This window comes from Salmo salar, chromosome 09, assembly GCF_965601325.2.
Source record: "Salmo salar chromosome 09, fSalSal1, whole genome shotgun sequence".
Lineage (NCBI taxonomy): Eukaryota > Metazoa > Chordata > Actinopteri > Salmoniformes > Salmonidae > Salmo > Salmo salar.
The window spans coordinates 48,897,501-48,921,542 of record NC_138299.1 but is presented as its reverse complement, the minus strand read 5'-3'; the positions used below and the strand labels follow the sequence as shown (position 1 = coordinate 48,921,542).

At 47.9% G+C, this 24,042-nt stretch overlaps 1 protein-coding gene across 3 annotated transcripts in view; it reads right to left on the bottom strand.

Moving 5' to 3' along the window:
- LOC106591009 (sodium/calcium exchanger 3) overlaps positions 1-24,042 on the bottom strand; it is a 241,767-nt gene that overhangs the window by 10,994 nt on the left and 206,731 nt on the right. For 2 of the 3 annotated variants that reach the window (XM_045723739.2, XM_045723741.2), the window contains 3 exons: positions 23,985-24,042; positions 22,049-22,148; positions 459-544 (listed from right to left, as the gene is read on the bottom strand). The exon at positions 23,985-24,042 is cut by the window's right edge and continues 61 nt beyond it. In XM_045723739.2, coding sequence (XP_045579695.1) covers positions 459-544; positions 22,049-22,148; positions 23,985-24,042 — 244 coding nt within the window. The remainder of the gene's footprint in view (positions 1-458; positions 545-22,048; positions 22,149-23,984) is intronic. The other variant, XM_045723740.2, reaches the window with a different exon arrangement.

Here is a 24,042-nt window from a genome sequence, read left to right as displayed (position 1 = left end):
TGACCTCTAATCTCTCAGTCAACTGATCTTCCAGAAGGTGTCTCTGACCTCTTATCTCTCAGTCAACTGATCTTCCAGAAGTTGTCTCTGACCTCCAATCTCTAACCTCTCTGTCAACTGACCTTCCAGAAGGTGTCTCTGACCTCTAATCTCTAACCTCTCTGTCAACTGACCTTCCAGAAGGTGTCTCTGACCTCTAATCTCTAACCTCTCTGTCAATTGACCTTCCAGAAGGTGTCTCTGACCGCTAATCTCTCTGTCAACTGACCTTCCAGAAGGTGTCTCTGACCTCTAATCTCTCTGTCAACTGACCTTTCAGAAGGTGTCTCTGACCTCTAATCTCTCTGTCAACTGACCTTCCAGAAGGTGTCTCTGAACTCTAATCTCTAACCTCTCTGTCAACTGACCTTCCAGAAGGTGTCTCTGACCTCTAATCTCTAACCTCTCTGTCAACTGACCTTCCAGAAGACGGTGAGGAAGTGCATGACGTAGTCGAAACATGACGGGAGACGCTCTTCACCAGTGTCTTCCTCATCCTCGTCTCCTAGGGACAAGGGAGGGAGGAGCGGGGGAGAGGAGGGAGGCAGGGAGGGATGGAGGGAAAAGTGGGGGAGAGGGTGTGAGGAGGGAGGAGAGGGGGGAGGAGGGAGGAGTGGAGGGAAGATGGAGAGATGGAGAGGAGGGATGGAGTGGGGGGAGGAGAGAGGAGAAGAGGGAAGATGGAGAGATGGAGGGGAGGGATGGAATGATGAAGAGGAGAAGAAAAAGGAGAGCAGGTAGCGACAATGAAGGGAGGGAAGAGAGAGGGTGAGGGTGGAGGGAAGGATAGACGTGTGGTGGAGTGATGAAGAGGAGCAGGTATTGGAAGGAGGTATAGGGACAGTGAAGGGAGAGATAAAGAGAAGAGAGAGAACAGGAAAAGAGGAAGGAGAGGTAGATGATGGAGTGATTGAAAATTAATAGAGAAAGGAGGGATTGTGATGGAGAAGGAGGATGAGAGAAAGAAGGGTTTGTGATTGAGAAGGAGGATGAGAGAAAGGAGGGGTTGTGATGGAGGAGGAGAGAAAGGAGGGATTGTGATGGAGGAGGAGAGAAAGGAGGGATTATGATGGAGAAGGAGGATGAGAGAAAGGAGGGGTTGTGATGGAGGAGGAGAGAAAGGAGGGATTGTGATGGAGGAGGAGAGAAAGGAGGGATTGTGATGGAGAAGGAGAGAAAGGAGGGATTGTGATGGAGAAGGAGAGAAAGGAGGGATTGTGATGAGAAGGAGAGAAAGGAGGGATTGTGATGGAGGAGGAGGAGAGAAAGGAGGGGTTGTGATGGAGAAGGAGGATGAGAGAAAGGAGGGATTGTGATGGAGGAGGAGAGAAAGGAGGGATTGTGATGGAGAAGGAGAGAAAGGAGGGATTGTGATGGAGAAGGAGAGAAAGGAGAGATTGTGATGGAGAAGGAGGATGAGAGAAAGGAGGGATTGTGATGGAGGAGGAGAGAAAGGAGAGATTGTGATGGAGAAGGAGAGAAAGGAGGGATTGTGATGGAGGAGGAGGAGAGAAAGGAGGGATTGTGATGGAGAAGGAGAGAAAGGAGGGATTGTGATGGAGAAGGAGAGAAAGGAGGGATTGTGATGGAGAAGGAGGAGGAGAGAAAGGAGGGGTTGTGATGGAGAAGGAGAGAAAGGAGGGATTGTGATGGAGAAGGAGGAGGAGAGAAAGGAGGGGTTGTGATGGAGAAGGAGAGAAAGGAGGGGTTGTGATGGAGAAGGACAGAAAGGAGGGATTGTGATGGAGGAGGAGAGAAAGGAGGGATTGTGATGGAGAAGGATTGTGATGGAGAAGGGGGAGATAGGGATGAGGAATGACATCAAGGGGAAGGAAGAGAATAATTTTAATTTATTACACATTGAGTAATATTTCATAACAGCAGATGGTTGTATTTCATAGTTACGTCCTGTTTTTCAGTGTGTTTAATCCACTCTAACAGGAACAATTACTCACATAGACTCATACCTCAACAGAGGAAGGTAGTCTGACAAGTACTGTGAGTGACTGGCCCAGTTCCCCAAGGCCAACACCAGGCCTCCATGGAGGGTAGGGTAGCTGGGCAGGAGGCTAGGTGGGACGCAGGGCCGGTGCTGGCAGGAGATTAGACAGGCCTAGGTATATGTAGGCAGAGTGGTGGGTGCTGGAATGATTCAAAGTGGCAGGCCATGTGAGGGACATACATTTTTCAGCACGGAGCTCATGAAAAAATACAGAGAGCCATTGGGATTAAATATTTTAACACCAAAGTGACAGAGGGAGGGCCTTCCAGGAGTTGACTTGTGGAGCTAAAGAGACTGCAGAGGAGCGGTGACGTAGGGAGAAATGTCTCCTCTCCGTGGCTAAGGGAAAGTCTAGCCGTCTCTCTACAGCGCGTCTGACTCTCTCTCCTTCGGGCTCCGATGTTTTAGAGTATTTGGAACACTTTATGGATGTAGTATCATTTGTTCTCCGTTGTCGTGACAGCACGACGCAAGCAAGTCTTGTTGACGTTATTATATATTTTGTTTTACATATTACTAAAGCCATTAAGATAAGATCAGCTCAACGTAAATACAATGGTAACTTGTTTGGTTGGTACTCTTAGTGTTACATTGCCTCATATCTTTAACTTGATTAAATGTTCTGGCAACCTTTAAATAACTTTTTTTACAACGTTAAGGGAATGTCCTCTGCAACCTAACTTAAACATTGTATGAATGTCATCACAACAGAACATCTCTTTTAATGTAACCACACTGTTCCCATAACTTAATTACATATCTGGGAACCTTTTAATGAACTCAGAATGGCTGTTCTGTCAACATTCTTGCAACATCAAAAGAAAGTTTTGTGAACTGTACTCTGATACAAACATTATCTGAATGTCAGCACAACTTGACAGTTTAGTGTTTATCTCTTTGCATATCCCCACAATGTTCCCAGAAGCTAAATAAATGTTTTAGGAACTTTTAAAGAATGTAAGAATGTGTTCTGGGAACGTTCTTGCAACATCAGTTGAATGTTATTTTCACTCTAAAAGAAAAATTGCCTAATCATCCACACAAGTAAACCGTTTTTGTGTTTTTTTGGGAACATATCTTTTAAGATGTCCCCACAATCTTCTAGGAACATTCTTGTAACATCAGGGGAATGTTTTTTTTTTTTTGCACCCTAAAATAAACAAATCATCCACACAACGGGACAGTTTTAGTGTTATGGGAAAATAGGACAAGAACCTAGATTGAAAAAAAAAATCTAACTTCACAGTTCTGATATGTAACATAATATGATATAAATATCAATCAAAACTCAACGATCAAAGATCCATGTTTTTTGTCACAAAGTACTTTTTTTTTTTACCATCATTCTTTGAGTGCTCTGGTCTCCCCTCCCCTTAGACCCCAATACATCTCATACTGTCTGATGTATAATACCTGTAAAAGACAGTGAACGATTATAATCACAATATATCCACCATTTTCCTCTTCTCCCTTATATGATGTTCACTAGAGTGGGATCTGTGCTGTGATGGCCTAGGAGCTGGTGTTAACCTGTACTGACTGTGATGGGAGCTGGTGTTAACCTGTACTGACTGTAATGGGGGCTGGTGTTTATCTGTACTGACTGTGATAGGAGCTGGTGCTTACCTGTACTGACTGTGATGGCCTAGGAGCTGGTGTTTACCTGTACTCACTGTGATAGGAGCTGGTGCTTACCTGTACTGACTGTGATGGCCTAGGAGCTGGTGTTTACCTGTACTGACTGTGATGGGAGCTGGTGTTTACCTGCACTGACTGTAATGGGAGCTGGTGTTTACCTGCAATGACTGTAATGGGAACTGGTGTTTACCTGTACTGACTGTAATGGGAGCTGGTGTTTACCTGTACTGACTGTAATGGGAGCTGGTGTTTACCTGCACTGACTGAAATGGGAGCTTGTGTTAAAATGTACTGAATGTAATGGGAGCTGGTGTTTACCTGTACTGACTGTGATAGGAGCTGGTGTTTACCTGTACTGACTGTGATAGGAGCTGGTGCTTACCTGCACTGTCTGTGATGGGAGCTGGTGTTTACCTGTACTACCTGTGATGGGAGCTGGTGTTTACCTGTACTACCTGTGATGGGAGCTGGTGTTTACCTGTACTGACTGTAATGGGAGCTGGTGTTTACCTGCACTGACTGTAATGGGAACCGGTGTTTACCTGTACTGACTGTAATGGGAGCTGGTGTTTACCTGTACTGAATGTAATGGGAGCTGGTGTTTACCTGCACTGACTGTAATGGGAGCAGGTGTTTAACTGTACTGAATGTAATGGGAGCTGGTGTTTACCTGTACTGACTGTGATAGGAGCTGGTGTTTACCTGTACTGACTGTAATGGGGGCTGGTGTTTACCTGTACTGACTGTGATAGGAGCTGGTGCTTACCTGTACTGACTGTGATGGCCTAGGAGCTGGTGTTTACCTGTACTCACTGTGATAGGAGCTGGTGCTTACCTGTACTGACTGTGATGGCCTAGGAGCTGGTGTTTACCTGTATTGACTGTGATGGGAGCTGGTGTTTACCTGCACTGACTGTAATGGGAGCTGGTGTTTACCTGTACTGACTGTGATAGGAGCTGGTACTTACCTGCACTGTCTGTGATGGGAGCTGGTGTTTACCTGTACTACCTGTGATGGGAGCTGGTGTTTACCTGTACTGACTGTAATGGGAGCTGGTGTTTACCTGCACTGACTGTAATGGGAACTGGTGTTTACCTGTACTGACTGTAATGGGAGCTGGTGTTTACCTGTACTGACTGTAATGGGAGCTGGTGTTTACCTGCACTGACTGAAATGGGAGCTGGTGTTAAAATGTACTGAATGTAATGGGAGCTGGTGTTTACCTGTACTGACTGTGATAGGAGCTGGTGTTTACCTGTACTGACTGTGACAGGAGCTGGTGCTTACCTGCACTGTCTGTGATGGGAGCTGGTGTTTACCTGTACTACCTGTGATGGGAGCTGGTGTTTACCTGTACTACCTGTGATGGGAGCTGGTGTTTACCTGCACTGACTGTAATGGGAACCGGTGTTTACCTGTACTGACTGTAATGGGAGCTGGTGTTTACCTGTACTGAATGTAATGGGAGCTGGTGTTTACCTGCACTGACTGTAATGGGAGCAGGTGTTTAACTGTACTGAATGTAATGGGAGCTGGTGTTTACCTGTACTGACTGTGATAGGAGCTGGTGTTTACCTGTACTGACTGTGATGGGAGCTGGTGTTTACCTGCACTGACTGTGATGGCCTAGGAGCTGGTGTTTACCTGTACTGACTGTGATGGCATAGGAGCTGGTGTTTACCTGTACAGACTGTGATGGGAGCTCGTGTTTACCTGTACTGACTGTGATGGCCTAGGAGCTGGTGTTTACCTGTACTGACTGTGATGGGAGCTGGTGTTTACCTGCACTGACAGTGATGGGAACTGGTATTTACCTGTACTGACTGGGATGGCCTAGGAGCTGGTGTTTACCTGCACTGACTGTGATGGGAGCAGGTGTTAACCTGTACTGACTGTAATGGGAGCTGGTGTTTACCTGCACTGACTGTAATGGGAGCTGGTGTTTACCTGCACTGACTGTAATGGGAGATGGTGTTTACCTGTACTGACTGTGATGGGAGCTGGTGTTTACCTGCACTGACTTTGATGGGAGCTGGTGTTAACCTGTACTGACTGTGATGGTCTAGGAACTGGTGTTTACCTGCACTGACATTGATCGGAGCTGGTGTTTACCTCTACTGACTGTGATGGTCTAGGAGCTGGTGTTTAGCTGCACTGACTTTGATGGGAGCTGGTGTTTACCTGCATTGACTTTGATAGGAGCTGGTGTTTACCTGCACTGACTGTGATTACCTAGGAGCTGGTGTTTACCTGTACTGACTGTGATAGGAGCTGGTGTTTACCTGCACTGACTGTGATGGCCTAGGAGCTGGTATTTACCTGTACCGACTGTGATGGTGTAGGAGCTGGTGTTTACCTGTACTGACTGTGATGGGAGCAGGTGTTTACCTGTACTGACTGTGATTGGAGCTGGTGTTTACCTGCAATGACTTTGATAGGAGCTGGTGTTTACCTGTACTGACTGTGATGGTGTAGGAGCTGGTGTTTACCTGTACAGACTGTGATGGGAGCTGGTATTTACCTGTACTGACTGTGATGGCCTAGGAGCTGGTGTTTACCTGTACTGACTGGAATGGCCTAGGAGCTGGTGTTTACCTGTACTGACTGTGATGGGAGCTGGTGTTTACCTGCACTGACTGTGATGGGAACTGGTATTTACCTGTACTGACTGGGATGGCCTAGGAGCTGGTGTTTACCTGCACTGACTGTGATGGGAGCAGGTGTTAACCTGTACTGACTGGGATGGGAGCTGGTATTTACCTGTACTGACTGGGATGGCCTAGGAGCTGGTGTTTACCTGTACTGACTGTGATGGGAGCTGGTGTTTACCTGCACTGACTGTGATGGGAGCTGGTGTTTACCTGTACTGACTGTGATGGTAGCTGGTGTTTACCTGTACTGACTGTAATGGGAGCTGGTGTTTACCTGCACTGACTGTAATGGGAGCTGGTGTTTACCTGCACTGACTGTAATGGGAGCTGGTGTTTACCTGTACTGACTGTGATGGGAGCTGGTGTTTACCTGTACTGACTGTAATGGTAGCTGGTGTTTACCTGCACTGACTGTAATGGGAACTGGTGTTTACCTGTACTGACTGTAATGGGAACTGGTGTTTACCTGTACTGACTGTAATGGGAGCTGGTGTTTACCTGTACTGAATGTAATGGGAGCTGGTGTTTACCTGCATTGACTGTAATGGGAGCAGGTGTTTAACTGTACTGAATGTAATGGGAGCTGGTGTTTACCTGTACTGACTGTGATGGGAGCTGGTTTTTACCTGCACTGACTGTGATGGCCTAGGAGCTGGTGTTTACCTGTACTGACTGTGATGGCATAGGAGCTGGTGTTTACCTGTACTGACTGGGATGGTCTAGGAGCTGGTGTTTACCTGTACTGACTATGACCGCCTAGGAGCTGGTGTTTACCTGTACTGACTGTGATGGGAGCTGGTATTTACCTATATTGACTGTGATGGCCTAGGAGCTGGTGTTTACCTGTACTGACTGTGATGGCCTAGGAGCTGGTGTTTACCTGTACTGACTGGAATGGCCTAGGAGCTGGTGTTTACCTGTACTGACTGTGATGGGAGCTGGTGTTTACCTGCACTGACTGTGATGGGAACTGGTATTTACCTGTACTGACTGGGATGGCCTAGGAGCTGGTGTTTACCTGCACTGACTGTGATGGGAGCACGTGTTAACCTGTACTGACTGTAATGGGAGCTGGTGTTTACCTGCACTGACTGTAATGGGAGCTGGTGTTTACCTGCACTGACTGTAATGGGAGCTGGTGTTTACCTGTACTGACCGTGATGGGAGCTGGTGTTTACCTGCACTCACTGTGATGGGAGCTGGTGTTTACCTGCACTGACTGTGATGGGAGCTGGTGTTTACCTGTACTGACTGTAATGGGAGCTGGTGTTTACCTGCACTGACTGTGATGGCCTAGGAGCTGGTGTTTACCTGTACTGACTGTGATGGCATAGGAGCTGGTGTTTACCTGTACTGACTGGGATGGTCTAGGAGCTGGTGTTTACCTGTACTGACTGTGACGGCCTAGGAGCTGGTGTTTACCTGTACTGACTGTGATGGCCTAGGAGCTGGTGTTTACCTGTACTGACTGGGATGGCCTAGGAGCTGGTGTTTACCTGCACTGACTGTGATGGGAGCAGGTGTTAACCTGTACTGACTGGGATGGTCTAGGAGCTGGTGTTTACCTGTACTGACTGTGACGGCCTAGGAGCTGGTGTTTACCTGTACAGACTGTGATGGGAGCTGGTATTTACCTGTACTGACTGTGATGGCCTAGGAGCTGGTGTTTACCTGTACTGACTGTGATGGCCTAGGAGCTGGTGTTTACCTGTACTGACTGGAATGGCCTAGGAGCTGGTGTTTACCTGTACTGACTGTGATGGGAACTGGTATTTACCTGTACTGACTGGGATGGCCTAGGAGCTGGTGTTTACCTGCACTGACTGTGATTGGAGCAGGTGTTAACCTGTACTGACTGTAATGGGAGCTGGTGTTTACCTGCACTGACTGTAATGGGAGCTGGTGTTTACCTGCACTGACTGTAATGGGAGCTGGTGTTTACCTGCACTGACTGTAATGGGAGCTGGTGTTTACCTGCACTGACTGTAATAAGAGCTGGTGTTTACCTGTACTGACTGTGATGGGAGCTGGTGTTTACCTGCACTGACTTTGATGGGAGCTGGTGTTAACCTGTACTGACTGTGATGGTCTAGGAGCTGGTGTTTACCTGCACTGACTTTGATCGGAGCTGGTGTTTACCTGCACTGACTGTAATGGGAGCTGGTGTTTACCTGCACTGACTGTAATGGGAGCTGGTGTTTACCTGTACTGACTGTGATGGGAGCTGGTGTTTACCTGCACTGACTTTGATGGGAGCTGGTGTTAACCTGTACTGACTGTGATGGTCTAGGAGCTGGTGTTTACCTGCACTGACTTTGATTGGAGCTGGTGTGTACCTCTACTGACTGTGATGGTCTAGGAGCTGGTGTTTAGCTGCACTGACTTTGATGGGAGCTGGTGTTTAACTGTACTACCTGTGATGGGAGCTGGTGTTTACCTGTACTCACTGTGATGGGAGCTGGTGTTTACCTGCACTGACTGTGATGGCCTTGGAGCTGGTGTTTACCTGTACTGACTGTGATGGCATAGGAGCTGGTGTTTACCTGTACTGACTGGGATGGTCTAGGAGCTGGTGTTTACCTGTACTGACTGTGACAGCCTAGGAGCTGGTGTTTACCTGTACAGACTGTGATGGGAGCTGGTATTTACCTGTACTGACTGTGACGGCCTAGGAGCTGGTGTTTACCTGTACTGACTGTGATGGCCTAGGAGCTGGTGTTTACCTGTACTGACTGGGATGGCCTAGGAGCTGGTGTTTACCTGCACTGACTGTGATGGGAGCAGGTGTTAACCTGTACTGACTGGGATGGGAGCTGGTATTTACCTGTACTGACTGGGATGGCCTAGGAGCTGGTGTTTACCTGTACTGACTGTGATGGGAGCTGGTGTTTACCTGCACTGACTGTGATGGGAGCTGGTGTTTACCTGTACTGACTGTGATGGGAGCTGGTGTTTACCTGTACTGACTGTAATGGGAGCTGGTGTTTACCTGCACTGACTGTAATGGGAGCTGGTGTTTACCTGCACTGACTGTAATGGGAGCTGGTGTTTACCTGTACTGACTGTGATGGGAGCTGGTGTTTACCTGTACTGACTGTAATGGTAGCTGGTGTTTACCTGCACTGATTGTGATGGGAGCTGGTGTTTACCTGTACTGACTGTGATGGTAGCTGGTGTTTACCTGTACTGACTGTAATTGGAGCTGGTGTTTACCTGCACTGACTGTAATGGGAGCTGGTGTTTACCTGCACTGACTGTAATAAGAGCTGGTGTTTACCTGTACTGACTGTGATGGGAGCTGGTGTTTACCTGCACTGACTTTGATGGGAGCTGGTGTTTACCTGCACTGACTTTGATGGGAGCTGGTGTTAACCTGTACTGACTGTGATGGTCTAGGAGCTGGTGTTTACCTGCACTGACTTTGATGGGAGCTGGTGTTTACCTCTACTGACTGTGATGGTTTAGGAGCTTGTGTTTAGCTGCACTGACTTTGATGGGAGCTGGTGTTTACCTGCATTGACTTTGATAGGAGCTGGTGTTTACCTGCACTGACTGTGATGGCCTAGGAGCTGGTGTTTACCTGTACTGACTGTGATGGGAGCTGGTGTTTACTTGTACTGACTGTGATGGTCTAGGAGCTGGTGTTTACCTGCACTGACTGTAATGGGAGCTGGTGTTTACCTGTACTGACTGTGATGGGAGCTGGTGTTTACCTGCACTGACTTTGATGGGAGCTGGTGTTAACCTGTACTGACTGTGATGGTCTAGGAGCTGGTGTTTACCTGCACTGACTTTGATCGGAGCTGGTGTGTACCTCTACTGACTGTGATGGTCTAGGAGCTGGTGTTTAGCTGCACTGACTTTGATGGGAGCTGGTGTTTAACTGTACTACCTGTGATGGGAGCTGGTGTTTACCTGTACTCACTGTGATGGGAGCTGGTGTTCACCTGCACTGACTGTGATGGCCTTGGAGCTGGTGTTTACCTGTACTGACTGTGATGGCATAGGAGCTGGTGTTTACCTGTACTGACTGGGATGGTCTAGGAGCTGGTGTTTACCTGTACTGACTGTGACGGCCTACGAGCTGGTGTTTACCTGTACAGACTGTGATGGGAGCTGGTATTTACCTGTACTGACTGTGATGGCCTAGGAGCTGGTGTTTACCTGTACTGACTCTGATGGCCTAGGAGCTGGTGTTTACCTGTACTGACTGGGATGGCCTAGGAGCTGGTGTTTACCTGCACTGACTGTGATGGGAGCAGGTGTTAACCTGTACTGACTGGGATGGGAGCTGGTATTTACCTGTACTGACTGGGATGGCCTAGGAGCTGGTGTTTACCTGTACTGACTGTGATGGGAGCTGGTGTTTACCTGCACTGACTGTGATGGGAGCTGGTGTTTACCTGTACTGACTGTGATGGGAGCTGGTGTTTACCTGTACTGACTGTAATGGAAGCTGGTGTTTACCTGCACTGACTGTAATGGGAGCTGGTGTTTACCTGCACTGACTGTAATGGGAGCTGGTGTTTACCTGTACTGACTGTGATGGGAGCTGGTGTTTACCTGTACTGACTGTAATGGTAGCTGGTGTTTACCTGCACTGATTGTGATGGGAGCTGGTGTTTACCTGTACTGACTGTGATGGTAGCTGGTGTTTACCTGTACTGACTGTAATGGGAGCTGGTGTTTACCTGCACTGACTGTAATGGGAGCTGGTGTTTACCTGCACTGACTGTAATAAGAGCTGGTGTTTACCTGTACTGACTGTGATGGGAGCTGGTGTTTACCTGCACTGACTTTGATGGGAGCTGGTGTTTACCTGCACTGACTTTGATGGGAGCTGGTGTTAACCTGTACTGACTGTGATGGTCTAGGAGCTGGTGTTTACCTGCACTGACTTTGATGGGAGCTGGTGTTTACCTCTACTGACTGTGATGGTTTAGGAGCTTGTGTTTAGCTGCACTGACTTTGATGGGAGCTGGTGTTTACCTGCATTGACTTTGATAGGAGCTGGTGTTTACCTGCACTGACTGTGATGGCCTAAGAGCTGGTGTTTACCTGTACTGACTGTGATGGGAGCTGGTGTTTACCTGCACTGACTGTGATGACCTAGGAGCTGGTATTTACCTGTACCGACTGTGATGGTCTAGGAGCTGGTGTTTACCTGCACTGACTGTGATGGGAGCATGTGTTTACCTGTACTGCCTGTGATGGGAGCTGGTGTTTACTTGTACTGACTGTAATGGGAGCTGGTGTTTACCTGCACTGACTGTCATGGCCTGGGAGCTGGTATTTACCTGCATTGACTTTGATAGGAGCTGGTGTTTACCTGCACTGACTGTGATGGCCTAGGAGCTGGTGTTTACCTGTACTGACTGTGATGGGAGCTGGTGTTTACCTGCACTGACTGTGATGACCTAGGAGCTGGTATTTACCTGTACCGACTGTGATGTTCTAGGAGCTGGTGTTTACCTGCACTGACTGTGATGGGAGCTGGTGTTTACCTGTACTGACTGTGATGGGAGCTGGTGTTTACTTGTACTGACTGTAATGGGAGCTGGTGTTTACCTGCACTGACTGTGATGGCCTAGGAGCTGGTATTTACCTGTACCGACTGTGATGGTCTAGGAGCTGGTGTTTACCTGCACTGACTGTGATGGGAGCTGGTGTTTACCTGTACTGACTGTGATGGGAGCTGGTGTTTACCTGCACTGACTGTGATGGGAGCTGGTGTTTACCTGCACTGACTGTAATGGGAGCGGAGTTTACCTGTACTGACTGTGATAGGAGCTGGTGCTTACCTGCACTGTCTGTGATGGGAGCTGGTGTTTACCTGTACTACCTGTGATGGGAGCTGGTGTTTACCTGTACTCACTGTGATGGGAGCTGGTGTTTACCTGCACTGACTGTGATGGCCTAGGAGCTGGTGTTTACCTGTACTGACTGTGATGGCATAGGAGCTGGTGTTTACCTGTACTGACTGGGATGGTCTAGGAGCTGGTGTTTACCTGTACTGACTGTGACGGCCTAGGAGCTGGTGTTTACCTGCACTGACTTTGATGGGAGCTGGTGTTTACCTCTACTGACTGTGATGGTTTAGGAGCTTGTGTTTAGCTGCACTGACTTTGATGGGAGCTGGTGTTTACCTGCATTGACTTTGATAGGAGCTGGTGTTTACCTGCACTGACTGTGATGGCCTAGGAGCTGGTGTTTACCTGTACTGACTGTGATGGGAGCTGTTGTTTACTTGTACTGACTGTGATGGTCTAGGAGCTGGTGTTTACCTGCACTGACTGTAATGGGAGCTGGTGTTTACCTGTACTGACTGTGATGGGAGCTGGTGTTTACCTGCACTGACTTTGATGGGAGCTGGTGTTAACCTGTACTGACTGTGATGGTCTAGGAGCTGGTGTTTACCTGCACTGACTTTGATCGGAGCTGGTGTGTACCTCTACTGACTGTGATGGTCTAGGAGCTGGTGTTTAGCTGCACTGACTTTGATGGGAGCTGGTGTTTAACTGTACTACCTGTGATGGGAGCTGGTGTTTACCTGTACTCACTGTGATGGGAGCTGGTGTTCACCTGCACTGACTGTGATGGCCTTGGAGCTGGTGTTTACCTGTACTGACTGTGATGGCATAGGAGCTGGTGTTTACCTGTACTGACTGGGATGGTCTAGGAGCTGGTGTTTACCTGTACTGACTGTGACGGCCTAGGAGCTGGTGTTTACCTGTACAGACTGTGATGGGAGCTGGTATTTACCTGTACTGACTGTGATGGCCTAGGAGCTGGTGTTTACCTGTACTGACTCTGATGGCCTAGGAGCTGGTGTTTACCTGTACTGACTGGGATGGCCTAGGAGCTGGTGTTTACCTGCACTGACTGTGATGGGAGCAGGTGTTAACCTGTACTGACTGGGATGGGAGCTGGTATTTACCTGTACTGACTGGGATGGCCTAGGAGCTGGTGTTTACCTGTACTGACTGTGATGGGAGCTGGTGTTTACCTGCACTGACTGTGATGGGAGCTGGTGTTTACCTGTACTGACTGTGATGGGAGCTGGTGTTTACCTGTACTGACTGTAATGGGAGCTGGTGTTTACCTGCACTGACTGTAATGGGAGCTGGTGTTTGACCTGTCACTGAGCTGTGATGGGAGCTGGTGTTTACCTGTACTGACTGTAATGGTAGCTGGTGTTTACCTGCACTGATTGTGATGGGAGCTGGTGTTTACCTGTACTGACTGTGATGGTAGCTGGTGTTTACCTGTACTGACTGTAATGGGAGCTGGTGTTTACCTGCACTGACTGTAATGGGAGCTGGTGTTTACCTGCACTGACTGTAATAAGAGCTGGTGTTTACCTGTACTGACTGTGATGGGAGCTGGTGTTTACCTGCACTGACTTTGATGGGAGCTGGTGTTTACCTGCACTGACTTTGATGGGAGCTGGTGTTAACCTGTACTGACTGTGATGGTCTAGGAGCTGGTGTTTACCTGCACTGACTTTGATGGGAGCTGGTGTTTACCTCTACTGACTGTGATGGTTTAGGAGCTTGTGTTTAGCTGCACTGACTTTGATGGGAGCTGGTGTTTACCTGCATTGACTTTGATAGGAGCTGGTGTTTACCTGCACTGACTGTGATGGCCTAAGAGCTGGTGTTTACCTGTACTGACTGTGATGGGAGCTGGTGTTTACCTGCACTGACTGTGATGACCTAGGAGCTGGTATTTACCTGTACCGACTGTGATGGTCTAGGAGCTGGTGTTTACCTGCACTGACTGTGATGGGAGCATGTGTTTACCTGTACTGCCTGTGATGGGAGCTGGTGTTTACTTGTACTGACTGTAATGGGAGCTGGTGTTTACCTGCACTGACTGTCATGGCCTGGGAGCTGGTATTTACCTGCATTGACTTTGATAGGAGCTGGTGTTTACCTGCACTGACTGTGATGGCCTAGGAGCTGGTGTTTACCTGTACTGACTGTGATGGGAGCTGGTGTTTACCTGCACTGACTGTGATGACCTAGGAGCTGGTATTTACCTGTACCGACTGTGATGTTCTAGGAGCTGGTGTTTACCTGCACTGACTGTGATGGGAGCTGGTGTTTACCTGTACTGACTGTGATGGGAGCTGGTGTTTACTTGTACTGACTGTAATGGGAGCTGGTGTTTACCTGCACTGACTGTGATGGCCTAGGAGCTGGTATTTACCTGTACCGACTGTGATGGTCTAGGAGCTGGTGTTTACCTGCACTGACTGTGATGGGAGCTGGTGTTTACCTGTACTGACTGTGATGGGAGCTGGTGTTTACCTGCACTGACTGTGATGGGAGCTGGTGTTTACCTGCACTGACTGTAATGGGAGCGGAGTTTACCTGTACTGACTGTGATAGGAGCTGGTGCTTACCTGCACTGTCTGTGATGGGAGCTGGTGTTTACCTGTACTACCTGTGATGGGAGCTGGTGTTTACCTGTACTCACTGTGATGGGAGCTGGTGTTTACCTGCACTGACTGTGATGGCCTAGGAGCTGGTGTTTACCTGTACTGACTGTGATGGCATAGGAGCTGGTGTTTACCTGTACTGACTGGGATGGTCTAGGAGCTGGTGTTTACCTGTACTGACTGTGACGGCCTAGGAGCTGGTGTTTACCTGTACAGACTGTGATGGGAGCTGGTATTTACCTGTACTGACTGTGATGGCCTAGGAGCTGGTGTTTACCTGTACTGACTGGGATGGCCTAGGAGCTGGTGTTTACCTGCACTGACTGTGATGGGAGCAGGTGTTAACCTGTACTGACTGGGATGGGAGCAGGTATTTACCTGTACTGACTGGGATGGCCTAGGAGCTGGTGTTTACCTGTACTGACTGTGATGGGAGCTGGTGTTTACCTGCACTGACTGTGATGGGAGCTGGTGTTTACTTGTACTGACTGTGATGGTAGCTGGTGTTTACCTGTACTGACTGTAATGGGAGCTGGTGTTTACCTGCACTGACTGTAATGGGAGCTGGTGTTTACCTGCACTGGCTGTAATGGGAGCTGGTGTTTACCTGTACTGACTGTGATGGGAGCTGGTGTTTACCTGTACTGACTGTAATGGTAGCTGGTGTTTACCTGCACTGATTGTGATGGGAGCTGGTGTTTACCTGTACTGACTGTGATGGTAGCTGGTGTTTACCTGTACTGACTGTAATGGGAGCTGGTGTTTACCTGCACTGACTGTAATGGGAGCTGGTGTTTACCTGCACTGACTGTAATGGGAGCTGGTGTTTACCTGCACTGACTGTGATGGGAGCTGGTGTTTACCTGCACTGACTTTGATGGGAGCTGGTGTTTACCTGCACTGACTTTGATGGGAGCTGGTGTTAACCTGTACTGACTGTGATGGTCTAGGAGCTGGTGTTTACCTGCACTGACTTTGATGGGAGCTGGTGTTTACCTCTACTGACTGTGATGGTCTGGGAGCTGGTGTTTAGCTGCACTGACTTTGATGGGAGCTGGTGTTTACCTGCATTGACTTTGATAGGAGCTGGTGTTTACCTGCACTGACTGTGATGGCCTAGGAGCTGGTGTTTACCTGCACTGACTGTGATGGGAGCTGGTGTTTAACTGTACTGACTGTGATGGGAGCTGGTGTTTACCTGCACTGACTGTGATGGGAGCTGGTGTTTACCTGCACTGACTGTAATGGGAGCGGAGTTTACCTGTACTGACTGTGATAGGAGCTGGTGCTTACCTGCACTGTCTGTGATGGGAGCTGGTGTTTACCTGTACTACCTGTGATGGGAGCTGGTGTTTACCTGTACTCACTGTGATGGGAGCTGGTGTTTACCTGCACTGACTGTGATGGCCTAGGAGCTGGTGTTTACCTGTACTGACTGTGATGGCATAGGAGCTGGTGTTTACCTGTACTGACTGGGATGGTCTAGGAGCTGGTGTTTACCTGTACTGACTGTGACGGCCTAGGAGCTGGTGTTTACCTGTACAGACTGTGATGGGAGCTGGTATTTACCTGTACTGACTGTGATGGCCTAGGAGCTGGTGTTTACCTGTACTGACTGGGATGGCCTAGGAGCTGGTGTTTACCTGCACTGACTGTGATGGGAGCAGGTGTTAACCTGTACTGACTGGGATGGGAGCAGGTATTTACCTGTACTGACTGGGATGGCCTAGGAGCTGGTGTTTACCTGTACTGACTGTGATGGGAGCTGGTGTTTACCTGCACTGACTGTGATGGGAGCTGGTGTTTACTTGTACTGACTGTGATGGTAGCTGGTGTTTACCTGTACTGACTGTAATGGGAGCTGGTGTTTACCTGCACTGACTGTAATGGGAGCTGGTGTTTACCTGCACTGGCTGTAATGGGAGCTGGTGTTTACCTGTACTGACTGTGATGGGAGCTGGTGTTTACCTGTACTGACTGTAATGGTAGCTGGTGTTTACCTGCACTGATTGTGATGGGAGCTGGTGTTTACCTGTACTGACTGTGATGGTAGCTGGTGTTTACCTGTACTGACTGTAATGGGAGCTGGTGTTTACCTGCACTGACTCTAATGGGAGCTGGTGTTTACCTGCACTGACTGTAATGGGAGCTGGTGTTTACCTGCACTGACTGTGATGGGAGCTGGTGTTTACCTGCACTGACTTTGATGGGAGCTGGTGTTTACCTGCACTGACTTTGATGGGAGCTGGTGTTAACCTGTACTGACTGTGATGGTCTAGGAGCTGGTGTTTACCTGCACTGACTTTGATGGGAGCTGGTGTTTACCTCTACTGACTGTGATGGTCTGGGAGCTGGTGTTTAGCTGCACTGACTTTGATGGGAGCTGGTGTTTACCTGCATTGACTTTGATAGGAGCTGGTGTTTACCTGCACTGACTGTGATGACCTAGGAGCTGGTATTTACCTGTACCGACTGTGATGGTCTAGGAGCTGGTGTTTACCTGCACTGACTGTGATGGGAGCTGGTGTTTACCTGTACTGACTGTGATGGGAGCTGGTGTTTACTTGTACTGACTGTAATGGGAGCTGGTGTTTACCTGCACTGACTGTGATGGCCTAGGAGCTGGTATTTACCTGTACCGACTGTGATGGTCTAGGAGCTGGTGTTTACCTGCACTGACTGTGATGGGAGCTGGTGTTTACCTGTACTGACTGTGATGGGAGCTGGTGTTTACCTGCACTGACTGTGATGGGAGCTGGTGTTTACCTGCACTGACTGTAATGGGAGCTGGTGTTTACCTGTACTGACTGTGATAGGAGCTGGTGTTTACCTGCACTGTCTGTGATGGGAGCTGGTGTTTACCTGTACTACCTGTGATGGGAGCTGGTGTTTACCTGTACTGACTGTAATGGGAGCTGGTGTTTACCTGCACTGACTGTAATGGGAACTGGTGTTTACCTGTACTGACTGTAATGGGAGCTGGTGTTTACCTGTACTGACTGTAATGGTAGCTGGTGTTTACCTGCACTGACTGTGATAGGAGCTGGTGCTTACCTGCACTGTCTGTGATGGGAGCTGGTGTTTACCTGTACTACCTGTGATGGGAGCTGGTGTTTACCTGCACTGACTGTGATGACCTAGGAGCTAGTATTTACCTGTACCGACTGTGATGGTCTAGGAGCTGGTGTTTACCTGCACTGACTGTGATGGGAGCTCGTGTTTACCTGTACTGACTGTGATGGGAGCTGGTGTTTACTTGTACTGACTGTAATGGGAGCTGGTGTTTACCTGCACTGACTGTGATGGCCTAGGAGCTGGTATTTACCTGTACCGACTGTGATGGTCTAGGAGCTGGTGTTTACCTGCACTGACTGTGATGGGAGCTGGTGTTTACCTGTACTGACTGTGATGGGAGCTGGTGTTTACCTGCACTGACTGTGATGGGAGCTGGTGTTTACCTGCACTGACTGTAATGGGAGCTGGTGTTTACCTGTACTGACTGTGATAGGAGCTGGTGTTTACCTGCACTGTCTGTAATGGGAGCTGGTGTTTAACTGTACTGAATGTAATGGGAGCTGGTGTTTACCTGTACTGACTGTGATAGGAGCTGGTTCTTACCTGCACTGTCTGTGATGGGAGCTGGTGTTTACCTGTACTACCTGTGATGGGAGCTGGTGTTTACCTGCACTGACTGTAATGGGAACTGGTGTTTACCTGTACTGACTGTGATGGCCTAGGAGCTGGTGTTTACCTGTACTGACTGGGATGGCCTAGGAGCTGGTGTTTACCTGCACTGACTGTGATGGGAGCTGGTGTTAACCTGTACTGACTGGGATGGTCTAGGAGCTGGTGTTTACCTGTACTGACTGTGACGGCCTAGGAGCTGGTGTTTACCTGTACAGACTGTGATGGGAGCTGGTATTTACCTGTACTGACTGTGATGGCCTAGGAGCTGGTGTTTAAATGTACTGACTGTGATGGCCTAGGAGCTGGTGTTTACCTGTACTGACTGTGACGCCTAGGAGCTGGTGTTTACCTGTACAGACTGTGATGGGAGCTGGTATTTACCTGTACTGACTGGGATGGCCTAGGAGCTGGTGTTTACCTGCACTGACTGTGATGGGAGCAGGTGTTAACCTGTACTGACTGGGATGGGAGCTGGTATTTACCTGTACTGACTGGGATGGCCTAGGAGCTGGTGTTTACCTGTACTGACTGTGATGGGAGCTGGTGTTTACCTGCCCTGACTGTGATGGGAGCTGGTGTTTACTTGTACTGACTGTGATGGTAGCTGGTGTTTACCTGTACTGACTGTGATGGGAGCTGGTGTTTACCTGTACTGACTGTAATGGTAGCTGGTGTTTACCTGCACTGATTGTGATGGGAGCTGGTGTTTACCTGTACTGACTGTGATGGTAGCTGGTGTTTACCTGTACTGACTGTAATGGGAGCTGGTGTTTACCTGCACTGACTGTAATGGGAGCTGGTGTTTACCTGCACTGACTGTAATGGGAGCTGGTGTTTACCTGTACTGACTGTGATGGGAGCTGGTGTTTACCTGCACTGACTTTGATGGGAGCTGGTGTTTACCTGCACTGACTTTGATGGGAGCTGGTGTTAACCTGTACTGACTGTGATGGTCTAGGAGCTGGTGTTTACCTGCACTGACTTTGATGGGAGCTGGTGTTTACCTCTACTGACTGTGATGGTCTGGGAGCTGGTGTTTAGCTGCACTGACTTTGATGGGAGCTGGTGTTTACCTGCATTGACTTTGATAGGAGCTGGTGTTTACCTGCACTGACTGTGATGGCCTAGGAGCTGGTGTTTACCTGTACTGACTGTGATGGGAGCTGGTGTTTACCTGCACTGACTGTGATGACCTAGGAGCTGGTATTTACCTGTACCGACTGTGATGGTCTAGGAGCTGGTGTTTACCTGCACTGACTGTGATGGGAGCTGGTGTTTACCTGTACTGACTGTGATGGGAGCTGGTGTTTACTTGTACTGACTGTAATGGGAGCTGGTGTTTACCTGCACTGACTGTGATGGCCTAGGAGCTGGTATTTACCTGTACCGACTGTGATGGTCTAGGAGCTGGTGTTTACCTGCACTGACTGTGATGGGAGCTGGTGTTTACCTGTACTGACTGTGATGGGAGCTGGTGTTTACCTGCACTGACTGTGATGGGAGCTGGTGTTTACCTGCACTGACTGTAATGGGAGCTGGTGTTTACCTGTACTGACTGTGATAGGAGCTGGTGTTTACCTGCACTGTCTGTGATGGGAGCTGGTGTTTACCTGTACTACCTGTGATGGGAGCTGGTGTTTACCTGTACTGACTGTAATGGGAGCTGGTGTTTACCTGCACTGACTGTAATGGGAACTGGTGTTTACCTGTACTGACTGTAATGGGAGCTGGTGTTTACCTGTACTGACTGTAATGGGAGCTGGTGTTTACCTGCACTGACTGTAATGGGAGCTGGTGTTTAACTGTACTGAATGTAATGGGAGCTGGTGTTTACCTGTACTGACTGTGATAGGAGCTGGTGCTTACCTGCACTGTCTGTGATGGGAGCTGGTGTTTACCTGTACTACCTGTGATGGGAGCTGGTGTTTACCTGCACTGACTGTAATGGGAACTGGTGTTTACCTGTACTGACTATGATGGCCTAGGAGCTGGTGTTTACCTGTACTGACTGGGATGGCCTAGGAGCTGGTGTTTACCTGCACTGACTGTGATGGGAGCTGGTGTTTACCCGTACTGACTGTGATGGTAGCTGGTGTTTACCTGTACTGACTGTAATGGGAGCTGGTGTTTACCTGCACTGACTGTAATGGGAGCTGGTGTTTACCTGCACTGACTGTAATGGGAGCTGGTGTTTACCTGTACTGACTGTGATGGGAGCTGGTGTTTACCTGTACTGACTGTAATGGTAGCTGGTGTTTACCTGCACTGATTGTGATGGGAGCTGGTGTTTACCTGTACTGACTGTGATGGTAGCTGGTGTTTACCTGTACTGACTGTAATGGGAGCTGGTGTTTACCTGCACTTACTGTAATGGGAGCTGGTGTTTTCCTGCACTGACTGTAATGGGAGCTGGTGTTTACCTGCACTGACTGTAATGGGAGCTGGTGTTTACCTGTACTGACTGTGATGGGAGCTGGTGTTTACCTGTACTGACTGTAATGGTAGCTGGTGTTTACCTGCACTGATTGTGATGGGAGCTGGTGTTTACCTGTACTGACTGTGATGGTAGCTGGTGTTTACCTGTACTGACTGTAATGGGAGCTGGTGTTTACCTGCACTGACTGTAATGGGAGCTGGTGTTTACCTGCACTGACTGTAATGGGAGCTGGTGTTTACCTGTACTGACTGTGATGGGAGCTGGTGTTTACCTGCACTGACTTTGATGGGAGCTGGTGTTTACCTGCACTGACTTTGATGGGAGCTGGTGTTAACCTGTACTGACTGTGATGGTCTAGGAGCTGGTGTTTACCTGCACTGACTTTGATGGGAGCTGGTGTTTACCTCTACTGACTGTGATGGTCTAGGAGCTGGTGTTTAGCTGCACTGACTTTGATGGGAGCTGGTGTTTACCTGCATTGACTTTGATAGGAGCTGGTGTTTACCTGCACTGACTGTGATGGGAGCTGGTGTTTACCTGTACTGACTGTGATGGGAGCTGGTGTTTACTTGTACTGACTGTAATGGGAGCTGGTGTTTACCTGTACTGACTGTGATGGGAGCTGGTGTTTACCTGTACTGACTGTGATGGTAGCTGGTGTTTACCTATACTGACTGTAATGGGAGCTGGTGTTTACCTGCACTGACTGTAATGGGAGCTGGTGTTTACCTGCACTGACTGTAATGGGAGCTGGTGTTTACCTGTACCGACTGTGATGGTCTAGGAGCTGGTGTTTACCTGCACTGACTGTGATGGGAGCTGGTGTTTACCTGTACTGACTGTGATGGGAGCTGGTGTTTACTTGTACTGACTGTAATGGGAGCTGGTGTTTACCTGTACTGACTGTGATGGGAGCTGGTGTTTACCTGTACTGACTGTGATGGTAGCTGGTGTTTACCTATACTGACTGTAATGGGAGCTGGTGTTTACCTGCACTGACTGTAATGGGAGCTGGTGTTTACCTGCACTGACTGTAATGGGAGCTGGTGTTTACCTGCACTGACTGTAATGGGAGCTGGTGTTTACCTGTACTGACTGTGATGGGAGCTGGTGTTTACCTGCACTGACTGTGATGGGAGCTGGTGTTTACCTGCACTGACTGTGATGGCCTCCATGAACTGTTGTCTCCAGGAGTTGGTGCCCACCACCAGAGCCAGGTTGGTCTTCTTGATCAGCTTGTCCACTGTGTTCTGAGGGAGAAAGCACATAGGAAATACACTCAGGTTGCATCCCACATGCACCCTATTCCCTATATAGTGCACTATTTATGGCCCGAGCCTTGTATTTGACTCATTATTATAGCATCTCAGTTTTGACCAATCTGGTTACAGCTGGGGGTTGAATTATTATTATTATTGTTATTATTACAGTTTGGACTATACCAATCTGGTTACAGCTGGAGGTTGAATTATTATTATTATTATTATTATTACAGCTTGGACTATACCAATCTGGTTACAACTCGGGGTTGAATTATTATTATTATTATTACAGTTTGGACTATACCAATCTGGTTACAGCTGGGGGTTGAATTATTATTATTATTATTGTTATTATTATTACAGTTTGGACTATACCAATCTGGTTACAGCTGGAGGTTGAATTATTATTATTATTATTATTATTATTATTATTACAGCTTGGACTATACCAATCTGGTTACAGCTGGGGGTTGAATTATTATTATTATTATTACAGTTTGGACTATACCAATCTAGTTACAGCTGGGGGTTGAATTATTATTATTATTAATACAGTTTGGACTATACCAATCTGGTTACAGCTGAGGGTTTGATTATTATTATTATTGTTATTGTTATTATTACAGTTTGGACTATACCAATCTGGTTACAGCTGGGGGTTGAATTATTATTATTACAGTTTGGACTATACCAATCTGGTTACAGCTGGGGGTTGAATTATTATTATTACAGTTTGGACTATACCAATCTGGTTACAGCTGGGGGTTGGATTATTATTATTATTGTTATTGTTATTATTACAGTTTGGACTATACCAATCTGGTTACAGCTGGGGGTTGGATTATTATTATTATTGTTATTGTTATTATTACAGTTTGGACTATACCAATCTGGTTACAGCTGGAGGTTGAATTATTATTATTATTATTATTATTACAGTTTGGACTATACCAATCTGGTTACAACTGGGGGTTGGATTATTATTAATTTACCTGGTAAAATAAGGGTTAAATAAAATAGGGAATAGGGTGCTATTTCAGACTCAGGCTCAGTGACAATCAATGTCCCAAGATAACTCAGTTGACTTTGTCACTGTCACTAGCCGGACAGCACCCGGTTACTCAACCTTGCACCTTTCAGAGGCTGTATGTACATAGACATGGAATCACTGGTCACTTTAGTAATGTTTACATACTGTTTTACTCATTTTATATGTATATACTGTATTCTACTGTATTATACTCAACGCCACTCCAACATTGCTCGTCCTAATATTTATATATTTCTTAATTCCATTATTCTATTATTAGTTGTGTGTGTATTATCGTGAATTGTTAGACATTACTACGCTGTTGGAGCTAGAAACACAAGCATTTCGCTACACCCGCAATAACATCTGCTAAATATGTGTCCAGTGTGTGACCAATAAAATTTGATTTGATTTGAGATTATTATTATTATTAGAACAAAGACATGAAGTTCACATGATTCTCCACATGATGGCAGCAACATCAACTGAATTCATTCATCCACTGGCTCTGATGGGGAGTCATAAAAACACACTTCAACCTTTGATGGTGAGAGTGTTTAGCTGTGTGGTGTGTGTGTGTGTGTGTGTGTGTGGTGTGTGTGTGTGTGTCTGTTGTGTGTGTGTGTGTGTGTGTGTGTGTGTGTGTGTGTGTGTGTGTGTGTGTGTGTGTGTGTGTGTGTGTGTGTGTGTGTGTGTGTGTGTGTGTGTGTGTGTGTGTGTGTGTGTGTGTGTGTGTGTGTGTGTGTGTGTGTGTGTGCGGTGTGTGTGGTGTGTGTGTGTGTATTGTCCCGTACCTTGAACTCGTAGGACTCCTCGATGATAACCTCCAGTTTGGAGTGTTCCCCCAGCACT